This window comes from Macaca thibetana, chromosome 19 (genome assembly GCF_024542745.1).
Source record: "Macaca thibetana thibetana isolate TM-01 chromosome 19, ASM2454274v1, whole genome shotgun sequence".
Lineage (NCBI taxonomy): Eukaryota > Metazoa > Chordata > Mammalia > Primates > Cercopithecidae > Macaca > Macaca thibetana.
Genome location: NC_065596.1, coordinates 27,169,063 through 27,188,636, shown reverse-complemented (window position 1 = coordinate 27,188,636; position 19,574 = coordinate 27,169,063). Strand labels below are relative to the sequence as shown.

Genomic DNA, 19,574 nt, shown 5'->3' with positions numbered 1-19,574 from the left:
ATGCATGTTTACAGTAGCTATGACTGACGTTCACAGGCCCCAGTCTGCTGTCCCTGTCAAGGGAAATGCTTTCTTGCAAAATTCATGGCAGGTCTAACAATTATACATATGCTCAAAGCGTGTGCAAAACCACAGGATTTATTGTGCATGCATAGTTCAGAATACAGGAACGTGTGTGGGAGTGAGGGCAGGTGCCATTGAGTGGGGCCTGTACCCTGCAAGTGAGGCCCATATACCCTGAATGGTGTCTTGCTCACAGATGGCGCCTGGGCCCCCCTATTTGATACTGAGACCCGTATACTGTGAATGAGGCCAGTATCCCGAGTAAGTCGTGGTCCCACGCTACAAGGCCAGTGCCCCTTGATTTAGGCCTATATAATCCTGAATTCCACCTGGCCACTGGAAGAGGGAATTGTAACCCCCAGTGAAGCCTGTACCCCCTGGAAGGAGGCTTCATATCCCCTGAATGAGGTCGGGTCTCCTCGAATGATTTCTGGCCCTCTGTGGTTTCGGCGTTTTTTGCTGGTTAATGAAAGTGGTGCTTCCAGGCCCCAAGTCCTTCTCATCGGGACCTTTAAGAGAAGCGTCTCAGGCCACAGCGACGCAGACCCCAGCTCAAGGCTGCACCGTTGCCATGGAGACGGTTGGGCGGGGGACAGGGGAGGGCGTGCGGCTCCGTCTGCGCAGGCGCAGGCCGGAGCAGCCGCGTCGCAGCGGAACTGCTGAGATTCAGGCTCAGGGTGCGCGCTCAGACGCCGCGCGAGCGCCAGGCAAGCGGCGGCTCCCACCTCCCACGCCCCTCCAGGTGCACTCGGCGCCGCCCCCCTGCACCTGGTCGCGGTGCCGAGTCACTCAGGCCTCTGTCAGAGAGGGAGGGAGCTGCCCTGGAAAGCAGACACGTAAGCCCCCTGCGGATCCTCAGACAGCTCTGGAGAGGGGTCCCGGGGGAGGGTCACTGCGTCCAGCCGGCCAGCAGGTAGCTAGAACCCCCGAGGCCCGAGCCCCACTCCAGCCTTGCCACATTCACCGGAACCGGGACTCTAAGCCCTGCGGGTGGCTTGCCAGGGTTGCATTGACACCGTGCGCTGCAGCCCACCCCTATCTCGGGCTCCCTGCTGCTCCAAGATCAGCGCCGAGGGGGCGGCACCATGGCCATGAGCATTTTGCAGGACTGGTGCCGGAGCCTGGACGTGGACGCGCATAGGGCCCTGCTGGTCACTGGCATCCCGGAGGGCCTGGAGCAGGCAGACGTTGAAGCCGTCCTGCAGCCGACCCTCCTGCCCCTGGGCACGTTCAGGTTGCGACACATGAAGGGCTTGATGAACGAGAAGGCCCAGGCCGCCCTGGTGGAGTTTGCGGAGGACGTCAATCACGCTGCCATTCCCAGGGAGATCCCAGGCAAGGACGGGGTCTGGAGGGTTCTGTGGAAGGACCGTGCGCAGGACACGAGGGTCCTGAGGCAGATGAGACGCCTGCTGCTGGATGACGGACCCACGCAGGCCGCGGAGGCTGGGGCCCCCGGGGAGGCGCCCACCCCTCCAGCTTCGGAGACCCAGGCCCAGGATTCTGGGGAGGTGACAGGGCAGGCTGGCTCGCCTCTTGGGGCAGCCAGGAACGCAAGGAGGGGCCGTCGGGGTCGTAGAAACAGAACCAGACGCAACAGGTTGACCCAGAAGGGCAAGAAGAGAAGCCGAGGAGGGCGGCCGTCTGCTTCCGCGAGGAGTGAGGATGAGGACTCTTCCGATGAGAGCCTGGGCATTGTGATCGAGGAGATCGACCAGGGGGACCTGAGCGGAGACGAGGACCAGAGTGCGCTGTACGCCACGCTCCAGGCGGCTGCCTGGGAGCTGGTTAGGCAGTGGGCGCCCTGCAGCTCGGAGGGGGAAGATGGTCCCCGCGAGTTCTTGGCTCTGGTCACTGTCACCGACAAAGCGAAGAAAGAAGAGGCAGAGAAGGAGCCAGCTGCGGCCGAATCCATCCGCTTGAACACCAAAGAAGACAAAAATGGCGTCCCCGACTTAGTGGCCCTGCTGGCTGTGAGAGACACCCCGGACGAGGAGCCGGTGGACAGCGACGCTTCGGAGAGCGACTCGCAGGAAAGTGAGGACCAAGAAACAGAGGGGTTGGATAATCCTGAGTTCGTGGCCATTGTGGCCTATACCGACCCGTCGGACCCCTGGGCCCGGGAGGAGATGTTGAAAATCGCTTCTGTTATCGAGTCTCTAGGCTGGAGCGACGAGAAAGACAAGCGAGACGCCCTCCGACAGGTCTTGTCCGTTATGTCCAAAGACACTAATGGGACCCGCGTGAAGGTGGAGGAGGCGGGCCGCGAGGTGGACGCCGTGGTCCTGCGCAAGGCCGGGGACGACGGGGACCTCCGGGAGTGCATTTCCACCTTGGCGCAGCCAGATCTCCCTCCCCAGGCGAAGAAGGCTGGGTGTGGCCTCTTCGGGGGCTGGAGCGAGCACGGTGAGGACGAGGGGGGCCTTCTGGAGCTGGTGGCGCTCCTGGCTGCCCAGGACATGGCGGAGGTGATGAAGGAGGAAAAAGAAAACGCCTGGGAAGGTGGGAAGTACAAATACCCCAAAGGCAAACTGGGGGAGGTATTGGCGCTCCTGGCCGCCCGGGAGAACATGGGGTCCAACGAGGGGTCAGAGGAGGCTTCGGACGAACAGTCCGAGGAGGAGTCGGAGGACACCGAGAGCGAGGCGTCGGAGCCCGAGGACAGGGCGTCCAGGAAGCCCCGGGCCAAGAGGGCGCGCACCGCCCCCAGGGGCCTGACTCCGGCCGGCGCGCCCCCCACCGCGTCCGGGGCCCGCAAAACCCGCGGGGGCGGCCGAGGCCGAGGCCGGGGCGTCACTCCCGAGAAGAAAGCCGGGAGCCGGGGCTCGGCCCAGGACGACGCCGCGGGAAGCCGGAAGAAGAAGGGGAGCGCGGGCGCCGGGGCCAATGCCAGGGCAGGCGAGGCCAAGGGCCAGGCGCCCACTGGATCGAAGGCCGCACGCGGGAAGAAGGCCCGTCGGGGCCGGAGGCTGCCCCCCAAATGCCGCTAGTGGCCCCCCGGGAAGCCGCCCAGGCTGCGAGCAGGCCCCGCAGGGCGCCTGCCCGAGTGTGGCCCCCGCCCTCCCCTTCCCTTTTCCTGCCCTCCGCAGACGCGATCTCCTCGCTTCACCGCACGCCCGGGCCGCGTTTTGCCGGCGTCACGTTTCCCTCTCGGGCCCTAGTGGGCTCGGAGCGCCAGCGATCCCGACGGAGGAAGCCCGGATGGGAGGAGGAAGGAGAAGTGGGTGCCTGAGGCAGCAGCCCAGGGCCGAGATGGGGACGCGCTGAGTGGACCAGGGCTGGGGGGCCCGGGTCGCCCCCGCAGGGTGTGTGTGTGGACGCCAGGCACCTGCAGAGGCGAGCAGGGCTCTTCGTGGCGCTCTCGGGGCCTGCGCCTGGCAGGGACTGTCGGCTGCTGTCGCCCCTACCCCAGTCTGACTCTGCCCTGGGTCTGTGGTGGAGGCTCAGTCACCAGCTGCACAGCGCGTGTCAGGGCGCAACTCTCAGCGAGGGGAGGCCCCAGCTCCCAGCCAGGGAAAGAGATGATTCCAGAAAGGACAGGCTGAGAGAGAGAAGGCGGTTGGGAAGGGAAGGAAGAGGAAAGGGGAGAGGAACGGTGGGGGAAGGGAAGGAGGAGGAGGAGTGGGAGGAGGAAGAGCAGAGGGAAGACGCATGCCAGCCCTGCCCACCGGGAAGCCCCTGATACACAGGAACCAGCTCCAGGCCAAGGCCACCTGCCCCGACCACAAGTTGAATTTGTCACTCAAACTGCAGTGTTTCCCAACATTCTAATTATTTGTGGAGGTGTTCCATTTGGGGTAATTCACATAAAATCCAGAGTTTTGGCTCTTCTGGGCTACGTGGGCCCTTGCCCCCTCCCATAGGTTGTGGCTCCCCTGGTCCTCTCTATCCTCTGGAGCTGGCCCATCGCTCAGCACTGGCCTTGCAGCACTTACTAAAGGCCTTGAAAATGCCTGGGTTCACCCCCTGAGTGAATTAAAGCCAGAGGGGCCTCTGAAGGGCACTGTGAGAGACAGAGGCTCGCCTGGGCAGTGCAGAAGCCAGCCACGTGTCCCTCCTTACAGGGGATGAAATGACCTGGGGAGGAAACCCCAGCCCTTCCCCGGAGCTTCCAGAGTAGGCGGCCAGTGCTGTGAGGCTTCACCACCTGCTGTCCCAAGCAAGCTTGAGTTGTGTGCGAGTCCACGCCGTGCTGTCCTGTACCGTATGCTTCAGCTCCCCCAACCCCTGCTGAGCTTGATTTTTCCCTAAATATCAGTCTCCACGGGACCCCACATTCGTTCATGCCTTCTTGTCCCTAGGGTAATGTGTGTGTTTCCTCGTCCCAATTTCTATCCCTTGGCAGTGAGGAGCCCATCGTGCCAGGGGGCCCTGCCCTGCTTCTCCCTGGGAAGGAATGGGGGGCCTGGGTGTGACCTCAGAGCCCGGACCAGACTGTCCCAGTCCCATGTCAGGGACACCCAGATGCAGATGCTGTCTGAGACGTGCTGCAGGGCGTGGGTGCTCCTCCCTGCTTGGAGGCTGTTCCTGGATGGCGACCCACCCACTGAGGACCAGGCCAGGTGCGCCTAGAGCTGGGCACAGCAGCCTGTGGTGTTGCCTGTGGGTGGAGAGGGCCCCAGGTGTGCTTCTCCCGTAGCGGTCCTAAACTTCTGTCCCTGTGCACTGTGTCACCTGGATCATCCAGTAAAGTGAAATTCAGCACTGTGCTCTCTCTGTGCTCTGGGCGATGGGACAGGGGGAATGTGGGAGCGTGGGCCACAGATGTCCACGGTCTGGACTGTGGTTTGTCCAGAACACCTGGGAACTGTCCTGTCACTAGTTTACATACACTGTCCTTTGCTGCTTCAGGCTCCCTGCCTGACTCTCCCTACCCAGCAGCAGCATTTCACCCCTGCAGATCTGAGCCAGCTTCCACTTCCACCCTTGACACCTCCCCACTTCCAGCCTCAGGCCTCAGCCTCAGCTCAGAAGCCCCTGGACATCCATGGAGACCCTGCCCAGCCAATCGCCACCATAGCTTCCACCCAGATACACTCTGCGAGGCCACAGCTGCATGTACCCACCCCCCAGCCTCCACCCCTAGCCTGCGCCCTGGACCTCAGCCTCAGCCTTCCATCCTACCTGAGTTTTCTGCCTCCCTCCATCCCGTGTCCCCCCCACCACACATGGCTGCCAGAGGAGTCCTCTCAGAAGTCACACCTGGGGATCTGTTCAACTGGGGTCTGTTCAACAACATGCTTTGGGCCGGGCGCGGTGGCTCAAACCTGTAATCCCAGCACTTTGGGAGGCTGAGACGGGCGGATCACGAGGTCAGGAGATTGAGACCATCCTGGCTAACACGATGAAACCCCGTCTCTACTAAAAAATACAAAAATCTAGCCGGGGGAGGTGGCGGGCGCCTGTAGTCCCAGCTACTCGGGAGGCTGAGGCAGGAGAATGGCGTGAACCCGGGAGGCGGAGCTTGCAGTGAGCTGAGATCCGGCCACTGCACTCCAGCCTGGGCAACAGAGCGAGACTCCATTTCAAAAAACAAAAAAACAAAAAAAACCCATGCTTTGTTCAACTAGGTAATCACATGGGGCAAATTGGATTTAAATGTAATTCAGATTAAATAAAATTACACATGCATGTCCTCAGTCTTCCCAGCCACGTCACAAGTGCTCAAGAGCCACACGTGGCCAGTGGCTACCACATTGTACAGCACTGGTGCGGGACATTGCCACCATTGCACACAGCTCTCCTGCACAGCTCAGGTCTACACACTCTACCCCCATCTCACCCTCTGCCTCGTTTCCCACTGCCCTCTCTGTGTCTCCTGTGGCTTCAGCCACCCAGGTCTGAAGGTGCACACCAGGCATATTCCTGCCTCAGGGCCTTTGCACTGCTCTTCCTGCAGCCTGGAGTGCCTTTCCTCGGGCTATAGGCGTAGCTCCCACCTTTGAGACATTCAGACCTTTCTTCAAATGTCACATTCCCACGGAGGGCTTCCCTGACCACCTATAAAAATGTAACTCTTTCTGGCAGGCCAGGCACACTGGCTCAAGCCTGTAATCCCAGCACTTTGGGAGGCCGAGGCGGGTGGATCATGAGGTCAGGAATTCAAGACCAGCCTGGCCAAGATGGTGAAACCTTGTCTCTACTAAAAATACAAAAATTAGTCTGATGTGGTGGTACACACCTGTAATCCCAGCTACTTGGGAGGCTGAGGCAGAAGAATCGCTTGAACCCGGGAGGCAGAAGTTGCAGTGAGCCGAGATTGGGCTGCTATGCTCCAGCCTGGGTGACAGAGCAAGACTCCGTCTCAAAAAAAAAAAAAAAAAAAAAAAAAAAGTAACCCTTTCTGCACTTCCTCCCTTTATTTTTCAGAGCTGTGACTGCCCCCGGCACACTCATTTGTTTCTCAGTAGCGCACCAACTGTACTTGTCAGGGAGGTTAATAGAGGAAGTTGGTGACTGGGGTATTGCAACCAGGAAGTGCAAAAACAGGGAGGTCGGTTTGTCCCAATATTAGCAATGCAGGGAGCTGCTCCCTCCCGAGGGCTGGAGGAGCCACGTGGGAAATGCTGCTGGTCAGAGTCCGGGGGTAGGACTGCCAAGTTCCACGCACGGGGCCGGCTTGCTTGAGGCGGGACCCGGGAGCCCCTGGTTCACCGCAGTGACCGCCAGCTGCTGCTGCCACTGCAGCCCTAACATTACCCCAAATGGCGTCCCTTTCCTCCTGCTTTCCAACTGCCCCCAGCGCCCGTGGTCTCGCAGCCCCTGCAGAGGACCTTGAGCTGTGACTGTGGGGACCTATGCGGCAGGGGGGCAGGTAGGCGTGGCGGGGAGAGCGGCTCAGGGCCAGCTCCGTAGGGAGAAAGTGTGTCTTGGCCTGTCCCGTTCGTGTCCACAGCCCCAGCACCGTGCCTGGCACGAGGCGGCTGCTGTTCCTTGTTGAATGACTGACGGTCGGAATGAACCACGTGGACTGGGGGAGTCAGACCCCAGACACGCCTGGTGGGGAATGTGCTGGAAAGAAATACTGTTTTCATTCCCTCATTCCTGGAGGGAGTGTTCCCGAGGGGATGGGGAGGAGCGTTTGCGGTCGAAGAAGCAGCCGCGTAAAGGCCTTGAGGTCCGGCAGGGAAGGGTCCCGGCGCACAGAGACCAGCACAGGCGGCAGCAGCCGGTCTGTCCCGCTCGTGGAGCCTCTGGCGGCGGGTGGAGCGGAGCGCGGCTGCCCCCTCCTGGGAGAGAAGGCGACAGTCCGGGAGGAGCCCGCAGCGCCATCCGCGCAGTCCATGAGATTTATCCAGGGCAGGTGCGTCCCAGGCCCTGTTCTAGGTGTAGGAAACAGGACCCTCCCGCAGGGAGCATGCGGTGGGGAGGTTGGGGTTATGCTCCCTAGATGAGGACGAAATCCATGCATTAGGGGATGAGACCTGAAACAAAAGTCGGGCAAGCAGGGGCCCGAGGAGGACCGGGACAGGAGAGGGTTTACAGTCGTCATAAACGGGGCGGCCTGGGAAGCCCTCACTGAGAAGATGACAAGTGTGGCGCGATCACGGCTCACTGCAGCCTCGAACTGCTGGGCTCAAGCGATCCTCCCACTTCAGCCTCCCTCTGGAGTAGCTGGGACCACAGGCACGCGCCACCAAGCCTCGCTACTTTTTGTGTTTTTTGTAGAGACGGAGTCTCTCAATGTTGCAAAGACCCGAAGGAGGTGCAGCCGCGGTTGCCTGGGGGAAGTGCATGACCCGGGTGTAGGAAGAGCCAGGGCAAAAACCCCAGGCCAAGGATATGACTATAGGGGGTTATTAGCGTGTAATTACTGCCCCTCCCGTGGAGCGGAGGCAGTGACGCCAAAGAAGGCCGCCTGCCCCCATGGTGGTGCTGTCTGGCTGGATTTTCCACCTGAGGCAGCAAATGAGCCTGAAGAGGTCGCTGGAGTAGGGCGTGCAGACTGGCAGGGCCTTAGGGCCTCGTTAAGCGCTGGGGAGCCATGGAAGGGATTTGAGCAGGAGAGGGAGAGGTTTGTGCTTTAGGTCTGCCGTGTGCAGGGTGCAAGGCTGGAGCAGGAGGAGGCTGGGGCAGGAACCTGGCGGACAGGCCTAAGGCTGGACCGGCTCAGGGTAGTGGGGATGGCAGGAAGTGGGTGAAGAGTTTTCAGGAGCGTGATTTCAGCTGACCGGGTGACTGGCAGGCTGAGGTTTTGTGTGTGTGTGTGTGTGTGTCTGTGTGTCTGTGTGTGTCTGTGTGTGTGTGTCTCTGTGTGTGTCTGTGTGTGTGTGTGTCTGTGTAGATCTGGGGGTGGACACATTCGAATGTATATGTCTATGCGTCTTTATTTGGCTCTGTAGAGAGGAGGGCAGGATGAAGGAGGGGAGAGGATGAAGGCAGGTTTTCACCCCCATTTCCCAGATAGAGAAACCGAGGCTCAGAGAGGCAAGGAAGGGACCTCCAACCCACGTTTGTCTTACTCTACGGCTCCCTCGAAAAATAGGCCCTCCTGGTCCCAGGGGAGGGACGGAATGGTCCCCCCCCCCGAGGGTGAGGCCAAGGTATCCTGGGGTCCAGACCCCAGACCCTCTCTCACTCCTTCCCTTTTTCCCCTCCCCCCGCCCCCTCCCACCGCGAAGCATCCTGGGGTCAAGATCATTTCCTCTAGAGGCAGAAAGTGTCTTGGCCCCTCCGCCTGCTTAAGCGGGAGATGAGCGATCCCCAGACTCCTGGGAATGTGGCCACGTCCTAGAACTGCCAGGAGGGAAGAGGGGCCGCAGACGATGACCCTTCCCGTTGCCCCCACAACCTAGACTCCAGAGCGGGCGAAGAATCCGCGCGAGTTGCGGTGCCCGCTGATTCCACCAGGGGGCACCCCAGTTCCGCCGTTTGAAATCGTGCGGGCCATGGCGCTTCCCCAGTGCTCTGGGCACTGGCACAGCGCCTTAAAGGGACAGGCCTCCCTGGTCTTTGAACGCCAGGCTGGGGAAAGCGGACTTTCCTGCAGGACAGCGGATCTCAAAGTCAGGTCCTGGTCCAGCTGCGTCAACGTCTCCTGAGAACTAGATACACATTCTCGGGCCCACCCTAGACCTACAGAACCCCTTTGGGGGTGCGGCCCAGCAAGCTGCATTTTCAAAGGACCCCTAGGTGCCTGCGATGCGGGACCAGTTTGAGAACCACGGCTGTGGGGTTTGATGGTCTCTAGGACCCCTAGGGTCGCGGTTGTCAGCCCCGGCTGCCCATTGCTTGGAATCACCCGGGAAGCTTTAGGGACTGTTGCTGCCCCAGCCGTGCCCTGCACCATTCAGAGATTCCGAGACCGGCTCCCGTGTGCAGGCTGGACATGGGCTCTGGGTCTTTCCAGGGGCAGCCGGGGTGGGGACCGCTGCCCTGGGGTCCCTGTCAGGGCTGAGGTGTGCCGTGAAGAGCTGGCCGCGGCTGATAGGTAGCAGAAATAAGACGAGATGACCTCACAAACACATCACACCCTCTTCAGTCCCCTGGGCAGTGCTGGGAGGAAAGTTCTGCTATGACCCCCATTTCCCATGAGGATGTGGAGGCACTGAGAGGTCAAGTAATCAGCCCAAAGTCACACAGCTTGCAAGGGGAAGTGCTGGGGGAGTCAGGCAGCGGGGCTCCAAACCCGTCCTCCCATCTCTAACACATTTCCTCTTCTCTTGTCACACCCTGTGAGCCTGGGAGGAAGAGCCAGAAAGCACCCCCATCCCTATCTCAGGGTAGCATCTCTCCCCTTCATGTCTGTGTTCTGGAATTACCTGTGGCCTCTCATTTTTCTCTTTAGTGACAGTGAGGGGTGGCTGGACTGGTCCAGATGAAGGCTGACCTGGAGTCAAGTCTCTGGTTTTCCGGGGCATTTGAAACCATACCCCAGAGGCATCAACTGGCTACGTCGGGGGAACTGGCCCTGCAGACTCCATTTGAAACCCCCTTGATTTGAAAATATTGGCACCTCTGTTACCATCTCACCTCAAGTTACCCAAGAGCTCCTTGCACCCCTGGGGCCTTGCTGGATGTCACACTGAAGATGCTGGGAATGGAGTGCAGAAAATGTTATGTCCACTCAAGGGGGAAACAGAGGCTCTAGTGGGAGACAGATTTGGCCAAAGTGTCGGGGATGCTCAGAGGGGGTGAGAGGATCAAAACCTTGTGTGTGATTGACACACGTGTCTCTGAGAGTATGTGTGTGTGAGGCCGGGCGCGGTGGCTCAAGCCTGTAATCCCAGCACTTTGGGAGGCCGAGACAGGCGGATCACGAGGTCAGGAGATCGAGACCATCCTGGCTAACACGGTGAAACCCCGTCTCTATTAAGAAATACAAAAACAACTAGCCGGGCGAGGTGGCGGGCGCCTGTAGTCCCAGCTACTCGGGAGGCTGAGGCAGGAGAATGGCGTGAACCCGGGAGGCGGAGCTTGCAGTGAGCTGAGATCCGGCCACTGCACTCCAGCCTGGGTGGCAGAGCGAGACTCTGTCTCAAAAAAAAAAAAAAAAAAAGAGAGTATGTGTGTGTGTACACTTAGGGGTGTGTGTGTGAATCCATGTCTGAGAGTCCCAGTGTGCACACAATTGTGTGCTTGCCCCTCGGCCATTAGGGTGTGTATGGGTGTCTGTGTCTGTGTGAGTGAATGTGTGTGTGCATGAGTAGGTGTATATGTCTGCACACAGCGTGGGTGTCTGTATTGATCTGTGTTTGTACATAGGCTTGTACGCATGTGTGCATCTAGACTGATGAGTCTTGGAGCATGGTGTTTAAAATTGTGGGTTTAGGAGTTTGTGGACACTTTTTTTGAGACAGAATTTTGCTCTTGTCGCCCAGGTTGGAGTGCAATGGTGCAATCTCAGCTCACTGCAACCTCTGCCTCCCAGGTTCAAGCAATTCTCCTACCTCAGCCTCCTGAGTGGCTGGGATTACAAGCGCCCACCACCACGCCTGGCTAAGTTTTGTATTTTTAGTAGAGACAGAGTTTTGCCATGTTGGCTAGACTGGTCTCGAACTCCTGACCTCAGGTGATCCACCTGCCTCGGCCTCCCAAAGTGCTGGTATTGCAGGCATGAGCCTTGGTGCCTGGCCTGTGAAAACTTTTCTGCGTGCTGCTGTGTGTCTGTGTATCTGTGACTCTGTGAATGTGCGTGTCTGCGGCATGCCAGCATGTGTATGTTTGTAATTGATGGGGAGGGGTCTCTGGCCATAATGTGTGTGCATGTCTGTGTCTGTATGTGCATCTGTGAGTCCTTGTACGGGCCATGGCTTGTGCGTGTGTGTGTGTCACTGAGGGAGAGAGAACAGTCCTCTCACGGGGTGGGCAGATATGAATTAAATCCACACCCCTCACTTTGAATCTGATTTGGTTCCGTCATTCAGGGCCCAGCCCTACCCCCACTGTCTTCCTTCCTACCCAAGTCACCCTGGTTCCAGGACCAAGAGACAGAGAGATACATTCAGCTGGTTTCGGGCAGGATTTATTGGAAAAGGCCATAGCATGCCTCCTAACTGAGCCCTTGAGACAGGGCTCCCCTGTCCCAGCTGTCTGAACCTCTCCTAATGTCTCTCACCATCTCCGCTTCTCCCATATCCTCCCACCTTGCAGATATCTCCCCAGCAAGATGAGGCCTCCTTGGTCTATGGGAAGCAGTCCTCCCACACTCAGCCTGGCACCCAGAGCCTCCCCCCCAGACGGCTCCAGAGATGTTCCCTGCTGTATTAGTCCATTCTCGCACTGCTGTAAAGAACTACCTGAGATTGGGTCATTTATAAAGAAGAGAGGTTTAATTGGCTCATGGTTCTGCAAGGCTGCATGGGAAGCATGCTGGGGAGGCCTCAGGAAACTTACAATCGTGGAGGAAGGCAAGGGGAAGCAGGCACGTCCTATATGGGCTTAACAGGGGGAGGGGAGGGAGGTGCTACACACTTTTTAACAACCAGATTCATGAGAACTCACTCATTATCAGGAGAACAGCAAGGGGGAAATCCTCCCCCATGATCTCATCACCTCCCACCAGGCTCCTCTTCTAACACTGGAGATTACAATTTGACATGAGATCTGGGTGGGAACACAAATGCAAGCCGTATCACCTGTGCAGTCAAGGCTTCACTCAGAAGATCTGGGACCAGGCGCGGCGGCTCACGCCTGTAATCCCAGCACTTTGGGAGGCCGAAGCGGGCAGATCATGAGGTCAGGAGATAGAGACCACCCTGGCTAACACGGTGAAACCCCATCTCTGCTTAAAAAAAAAAAATACAAAAAATTAGCCGGGCGTGGTGGCACAAGTCTGTAGTCCCAGCTACTTGGGAGGCTGAGGGTGGAGAATTGCTTGAATCTGGGAGGCAGAGGTTGCAGTGAGCCAAGATTGCACCACTGCACTCTCCAACCGGAGCAACAGAGCGAGACTCCATCTCAAAAAAAAAAAAAAAAAAAAAAAAAAAGGGCTTGGACTGATCAAACCCTGCACAGTCCAAAAAAAAAAAGTGGGGGTGGAGGGATACTAACCCTTTGCCCAGATCCAGGATATTCTAACCTCTAGAATATCCTGCCTGATAAGAATATCTTTACCTGGGACCTTGGGCCACACCAGGTAGTTTGGGCTAATGTTACTTATTTATTTATTTATTTAGAGACGGAGTCTCGCTTTGTTGCCCAGGCTGGAGTGCAATGGCGTGATCTCAGTTCACTGCAAACTTCACCTGCCGGGTTCAAGGGATTCTCCTGCCTCAGCCTCCCAAGTAGCTGGGATTACAGGCATCCACCACCATGCCCGGCTAGGTTTTGTATTTTTAGTAGAGACAGGGTTTTGCCATGTTAGTCAGGCTGGTCCCGAACTCTTGACCTCAGATGATCCTGCCTTGTCCTCCCCAATTGCTGGGATTACAGATGTGAACCACCACACCTGTCCGAATGATTTTATTTATGCTGAATGCCTGTTTTTGTTTGCCTGGGTGCCTTGGGCCATGTGATGTCAGTGTGACCTCCAGAGGGGCTGGAGACTGCATACCTAAGGTCAGCCCCCAGGTATTCCATGCCTATGTGATCTACCCCCAATAAAAGCCAAGGCTTGGGTGAGCCTCCCTGACTGGCAATAGCCCAAGTGTGTTGTTACACGTCATTGCTGGGAGACGTAAGCACTGTCCACACAACTCCACTGAAAAAAGACAACTGGAAGCTCGCGCCGGATCTCTCCTGGATCCTGCCCTATGCGTCTCTTCCCTTCTCTACTCTTCCCTGTAATAGACTGTAACCGTGAGCACAGCTGCTTTTCTGAGTTCTGTGAATCTTGGGTGGTCTTGGGGGAGCTCCCAACACCATCTGCCCAAACTCATGCCTGGTAGTGGGCACAGCTGGAATTCAAGCCTGTGTCTCTTTAATGCCTTGTTGGTTCTAAGAGGAAAACACAGGTAGGATTTCAGATCTGGGCAGAGGAAGGCGGTGAAGAAGGGGAAGAAACCCTTATTCAGTCTTTGTTCCCTCGGTTCCATGACCACAAAGAGGTGCTGCCTGAAACCCTGCCATCTTACAGTTTTCACAGAGAACATTTTCCCTTGTGGGCTCGTAGCCTTCTCTCCGTACAAAGGATCCCTATTCCCTGAGATAATTCACAATCACGTCTGCTTTTTTTTTTTTTTTGAGACAGAATCTCGCTCTGTCACCCAGGCTGGAGGGCACTGGAGCGATCTCAGCTCACTGCAAGCTCCATCTCCCAGGTTGATGCCATTTTCCTGCCTCCCAAGTAGCTGGGACTACAGGCACCCGCCACCTCGCCCGGCTAATTTTTTGTATTTTTTTTTCAGTAGAGACGGGGTTTCACCGTGTGAGCCAGGATGGTCTTGATCTCCTGACCTCGTGATCCGCCCGCCTCGGCCTCCCAAAGTGCTGGGATTACAGGCGTGAGCTCCCGCTCCTGGCCCAGTCTGCTTTTTAGAAAAGTCTCCTGGTTCATTAAAAAATGAAGATGTGTCAAAGCATTTCAGTGACACCACTGAACGGTGGTATAATTTAATCAGTGCCATTTAGCAAATGATGGCTTTAATACACACAAAATGTAAAGCGACATAACCACCGTGGTGCACGAGATGATTGGGTTGTTAAAGAGCGAGGATTTCGGCTGGGTGTGGTGACCCTTTCCCCCTTTATTTGATAAAAAATAAAATACTCCCAACAACCTATGTAAGTGTCTGCATAGGTGTCTGTATTAGGACTTATTATTATCTTTTGAGACAGAGCCTCACTCTGTTACCCAGGCTGCAGTGCAGTAGCACAATCTCAGCTCACTGCAACCTCCGCCTCCCAGGTTCAAGCAATTCTCCGACCTCAGCCTCCTGAGTAGCTGGGACTACAGACTTGTGCCACCATGCCCGGCTAATTTTTTGTATTTTTAGTAGAGACGGAGTTTCACCATGTTGGCCAGACTGGCCTCAAACTCCTGACCTCAGGTGACTCGCCCGTCTCAGCCTCCCAAAGTGCTGGGATTACAGGTGTGACCCACCGCACCTGGTTGTACCTTTTCTCAGTCATTGGATCTACAGCCCAACCCAATGCAGCATGATCTCATCTTCACTGAGGTTCTGAGTGGACATAAACTTTGAGAGACACAATTCAACGCAATTCAACACAGCACAGCCCTGTTCTAGAAGCTGGGGGCACACCAGGGAGCAGAACAGATCGAAAGTCCCCACCCACAGAGCTGATGGTCTATTGAGAAGACACGGACAATAAACGGGGTAAAGAAATAAGCTATCTATTGTGTCAACCTGAGAAAAAGACATCAGAGAAAAATATCTTCTGATAGCAGGAATGTATTCAGGAGCAAGCACAAAGGATTGTCATCCAGGATGCAGGACTATGGCAAGTCACAGATGCGTCTGAGGAGGGGGGACAAAGGGAGGTTTCTTTTGGGCAAAAAGAGAAGCTCACATAAGCTGCTTGAAAGCAGAGTTTATTGATTTCAGAGGCTCAAAACCAGAGTTGGTGTGATTGGTGGAGATGCTGTTACCGGGTAGGTGTTGTTTCTTTTCTTTTTTTTTTTGAGATGGAGTGTCGCTCTGACATCCAGGCTGGAGTGCAGTGGTGCGATCTTGGCTCACTGCAACCTCCACCTCCCAGGTCCAAGCGATTTTCCTGCCTCAGCCTCCTGAAGAACTAGGATTACCGGCATCCACCACCACGTCCGGCTGATTTTTTTGTGTGTATTTTTGTTTTTGTTTTGTTTTGTTGAGACGGAGTCTCGCCCTGTCCCCCAGGCAGGAATGCAATGGTGTAATCTTGGCTCACTGCAACCTCCACCTCCTGGGTTCTATCGATTCTCCTGCCTCAGCCTCCCACGTAGTTGGGATTACAGGCACATGCCACCATGCCTGGCTAATTTTTGTATTTTTAGTAGAGATGGTGTTTCACCATGTTGGTTAGGCTGGTCTTGAACTCCTTACCTCAAGTGATCCACCCACCTCGGCCTCCCAAAGTGCTGGGATTATAGGCGTGAGCCACCGCGCCTGGTCCTTTTGTGTGTATTTTTAGTAGAGATCGGGTTTCGCCATGTTGGCCAGGCTGGTCTTGAACTCCTGACCTCAAGTGATCTGCCTGCCTTGGCCTCCTTTGCAAAGTGCTGGGATTACAGGTGTGAGCCACTGCACCCCGCTACTTCCAGGTATTTTTGATGCATGTAAAGTATATATGAATATATGCATTTTTTCCTTTCTACACAAATAGTAGCATCCTATACGTAATGATCCTTACGTTGCTTTTTTCACTTAACATTGTAGTTTGGACATCTTTATCAGCACATTGAGACCTTCCTCATGCCTTTTTTTTTTTTTTTTAAATTACAATTGTGTAGCATTACACTGTATGAATCAACCATATTTGAAATCAGTCCCGTTATTGGACATTCAGGTTCTTCTCTATCTTTTCTCTTGTTTTTTGTTTTGTTTTGTTTTGTTTTGAGATGGAGTCTTGCTCTGTCGCCAGGCTAGAGTGCAGTGGTGTGACCTTGGCTCACTGCAACCTCTGCCTCCCAGGTTCTAGCCATTATCCTGCCTCAGCGTCCTGAGTAGCTGGAATTAATAGGCGCGTGCCTCCATGCCCAGCTAAGTTTTGTATTTTTAGTAGAGATGGTGTTTCATCATGTTGGCCAGGCTGGTCTCGAACTCCTGACCTCAAGTGATCCTCCTGCCTCAGCCTCCCAAAGTGCTGGGATTACAGGCATGAGCCACCGTGTCCGGCCTGAGTTGCTGTGTTTAAAAGAAAGCAAGGAGGCCAATGGGGCTGGCAGCTCATCATGGTTTTAATCATATCTCTGATGATGAATGATGTTGAGCATCTTTTTATGTGCTTTGAATGAACAGACATATTTTTAGTATCTAGCCTTAGTTTAAGTTTGTAACGATATGAAATGCTTGCATCCCCCAATTAAAATCATTTTCCTTAATTTTAATAGTGAATCTTTACAGAGAGCCAACGAGGTGTCCCATTTTATAGGAGGCTGTTCCAAACACTTTATATGAATGAACTCATTTCATCCTTACAGCATCCTCACATGGATGATAATTATATCATTTATTGGGTACTTGTGATGCGCTGTTCTAAGACCTTTACTCTAATTAACTCCTTTAATCCTCACCGCCTTATGAGTTTGGTGCTAGTCTAACAATGACCATTTTATAGACGAGGAAACTGAGGCACAGAGAAGTTAATTACTTGTCCAAAGCCACACCACCAGGAAGTGTTGACACCCAGGGAGTCTGACTGCTGGTATGACATTCTTTTGTGTGTGTGTGCGAGTCAGTGTCTTACTCTGTCATGCAGGCTGGAGTGCAGTGTGCAATCATGGCTCACTGTAGCCTCGAACTCCAATATTCTAACTTTAATAAGCAAAACGTTCTACAGTGAAATGGTAATGATGTATGTGCAGCAAAATGATGGGTGATTTCCCCCCGTATTTATCAAGTTCTTCTACAGTAATCATACATCACTTTTGTGGTCAGATAAAGAATGCCTATGGCTGGGCTCAGTGGCTCACACCTGTAATCCCACCACTCTGGGAGGCTGAGGCAGGCGGATCACCTGACGTCAGGAGTTCAAGACCAGCCTGGCTGACATGGTGAAACCAAGTCTCTACTGAAAATACAAAAATTAGCCAGGTGTAGTGGCACGTGCCTGTAACCCCAGCTACTCAGGAGGCTGAGGCAGGAGAATTATTTGAACCTGGGAGGCAGAGGTTGCAGTGAGCCGAGATCATGCCATTGCACTCTAGCCTAGGTGACAAAGTGAGAGTGAGGCTCTGTCTCAAAAAAAAAAAAAAAAAAAAAAAAAAAAAAAAAAAAAAGAATATCTATATAAATGGTGCTAGGGGAAAAAAAAAAAAAAAGCAAGTAGACGAAGTAGGGTGGGATGGACGTGGAGCATTTTAATGGAAATATCAGCTCTAGCCAAGGGGAGGGAAAAAGAGAAACAATGTCCAAATGATTCATTTTTCTCTTCAAACTCTAAGCTAAAAACCTTTCCCCAGGGTGAGTGGGTGGGCCTGAAAGATGGCCTCATTCCTGCAGAAATCTTGTTTCAGTTGGAAAGAAATCTCTCTATTCTTGGATCATACGTTTCTGTTCCTAATTAGGGTGACCCCTCGGTCCTAATGTCCTACCTAGCCTATTTCCTTGCATTTAGGGTTTAAATTTATGTGATTCTTTTCTTGTTTTGTTTTGTTTTGTTTTTGTTTCTTTGAGACAGAGTCTCACTGTGTCTCTCAGGCTGGAGTGCAGTGGTGCAATCTCGGCTAGCTGCAACCTCCGCCTTCTGGGTTCAAGCGTTTCTCCTGCCTCAGCCTCCCAAGTAGCTGGGATTACAAGGGCCTGCCACCATGCCCGGCTAATTTTGTATTTTCAGTAGAGACGGGGTTTCATCATGTTGGTCAGGACTGTCGGTAAATGTATGTGATTCTTATTTCCTTTGTGTGACATCCTTCAAGCCCACAAGACAATATGATTCCCCCATAACAAGAGAATATGATCTCCTCCCATATAACGCAATGTAAACTCTTCATTACGTTTATTAAATTTGGTTTGCCAGCTGTTTTTCTCCTGTGTTATCTCTTTAAGTAGATATTTATCACTTTTGTCAAACACAAATGTACATTTAGAATTCGAGAAATATGATACAAACCTTCTTTTTTAAAAAAATAAAGAGACTCATTCGTTTTCTTTCTTTTCTTTGGCCAAGGATTTCAGACAAAAATCAGGAATCGTCACCAGCCAAGACTGTGTTCTGACCATGTGACGTCTTCCAGGCACCAGGAAGAAATACGACCAACCTCCGTAACAAATGAGAGAAGCTTCACCTGACTGTGTTCTGTGCATTTGGTTTATTAGTCTTTTTAAAAACGTGTACTTGTACTGCTGGGTTCAGCTTTTCAGCCATAGAATATTCTAGAAAAAACAGTGATAACATTTATTTCACCGCTCTAACCCTGAATGTGCAGCTGTGTTTTTTCAAAAAACATTTTTTACAATTTTAGAATACGTAACATGCATCCAGAAATGTGCCCTAAACACAAACATATGATTTGGCAAATAATTACATAGCAAATCCCACGTTACTGTCATCTCATCTAGAAATCATTGTCCTCCCAGAAGCCCCTCACGTGCTCTGGCCATCCCAAATCCCTCCCTGCCCCAGGGATAAATAATATTCCGTTTTGTTTATTAACCAACTATGAATTTCTTAACACAGTAGATTTGATTATGTTTGAATATGAATGCAATCCTATTGGTGGATTGCTCTGTGTGTGTGTGTGTGTGTGTGTGTGTGTGTGTGTGTGTGTGTGTGTGTGTGTGTTTTAGAAAAAATACATTAAAAAAAGAAAAAGGACATGGGGCCTCTCGGTTTCCTGGCCACAATTCCTCACTTGGAATGCTGTTCCCTCACTGCAGAGAGTGGAGACAGCTGCCAGTGTTTTTTCTGTCAGAAAGAAATTCAGGGCCTGCAGCTGTGGCTGTAACCCGACCCCCCCCCCCCCCCCCCCCCCACCCCCCCCCGGCTCAGATGAGAACACATCTCCCCTCCTGTGGCATAATCCTAAGGTTTTACTGGTTATTTCCAGAGAGAGAGAGAACAAACTCAGAATGGCCCAGGATAGAGTTGCCAGGATTGTGGTATAAAAGCACTGGCCTTTATTTGTTTGTTTGTTTTTGGAGACAGAATCTCACTCTGTTGCCCAGGCTGGAGTGCAGTGGTGCGATCTCGGCTCATTGCAACCTCTACCTCCTGGGTTCAAGCGGTTCTCCTTCCTCAGCCTCCTGAGTAGCTGGGACTACAGGCACCCGCCACCACGCCCAGCTAATTTTTGTATTTTTAGTAGAGACTGGGTTTCACCATGTTGGCAGGATGGTCTTGATCTCTTGACCTCGTGATCCGCCTACCTCAGCCCCCCAAAGTGCTGGGATCACAGGCATAAGCCACTGCACCCGACCGTTCTTAATTTTTTATCTTACAAATAGACACAGGGTTGGTGGGAGGGCGGGTGT

At 54.0% G+C, this 19,574-nt stretch overlaps 2 protein-coding genes across 37 annotated transcripts in view; one reads left to right on the top strand and one right to left on the bottom strand.

Annotated features, from left to right (window-relative positions):
* Positions 1-19,574, bottom strand: part of CALM3 (calmodulin 3) — a 203,052-nt gene that overhangs the window by 95,229 nt on the left and 88,249 nt on the right. For 2 of the 36 annotated variants that reach the window (XM_050772277.1, XM_050772266.1), the window contains exon 1: positions 6,444-6,447. The exons of 20 other annotated variants lie outside the window; for them this stretch is intronic. The gene's annotated coding sequence lies outside the window, so the exon portion shown is untranslated. Of the gene's footprint in view, positions 1-271; positions 291-820; positions 825-3,035; positions 3,040-3,116; positions 3,121-5,128; positions 5,134-6,443; positions 6,448-6,798; positions 6,804-7,285; positions 7,290-14,183; positions 14,188-15,688; positions 15,693-19,077; positions 19,086-19,574 lie in introns of those variants that run through there. 14 more of the 36 variants (XM_050772260.1, XM_050772262.1, XM_050772294.1 and 11 more) reach the window with 13 other exon arrangements.
* Positions 1,051-3,134, top strand: PNMA8B (PNMA family member 8B). The gene has a single exon (XM_050772122.1). The coding sequence runs from the start codon at positions 1,149-1,151 to the stop codon at positions 3,051-3,053; it is 1,905 nt and encodes a 634-aa protein (XP_050628079.1). The 5' UTR covers positions 1,051-1,148; the 3' UTR covers positions 3,054-3,134.

Coding starts and splice junctions, on each gene's coding strand:
- PNMA8B (XM_050772122.1), top strand. CDS start 1,149: ATGGCCATGAGCATTTTGCAGGACTGGTGCCGGAGCCTGGACGTGGAC.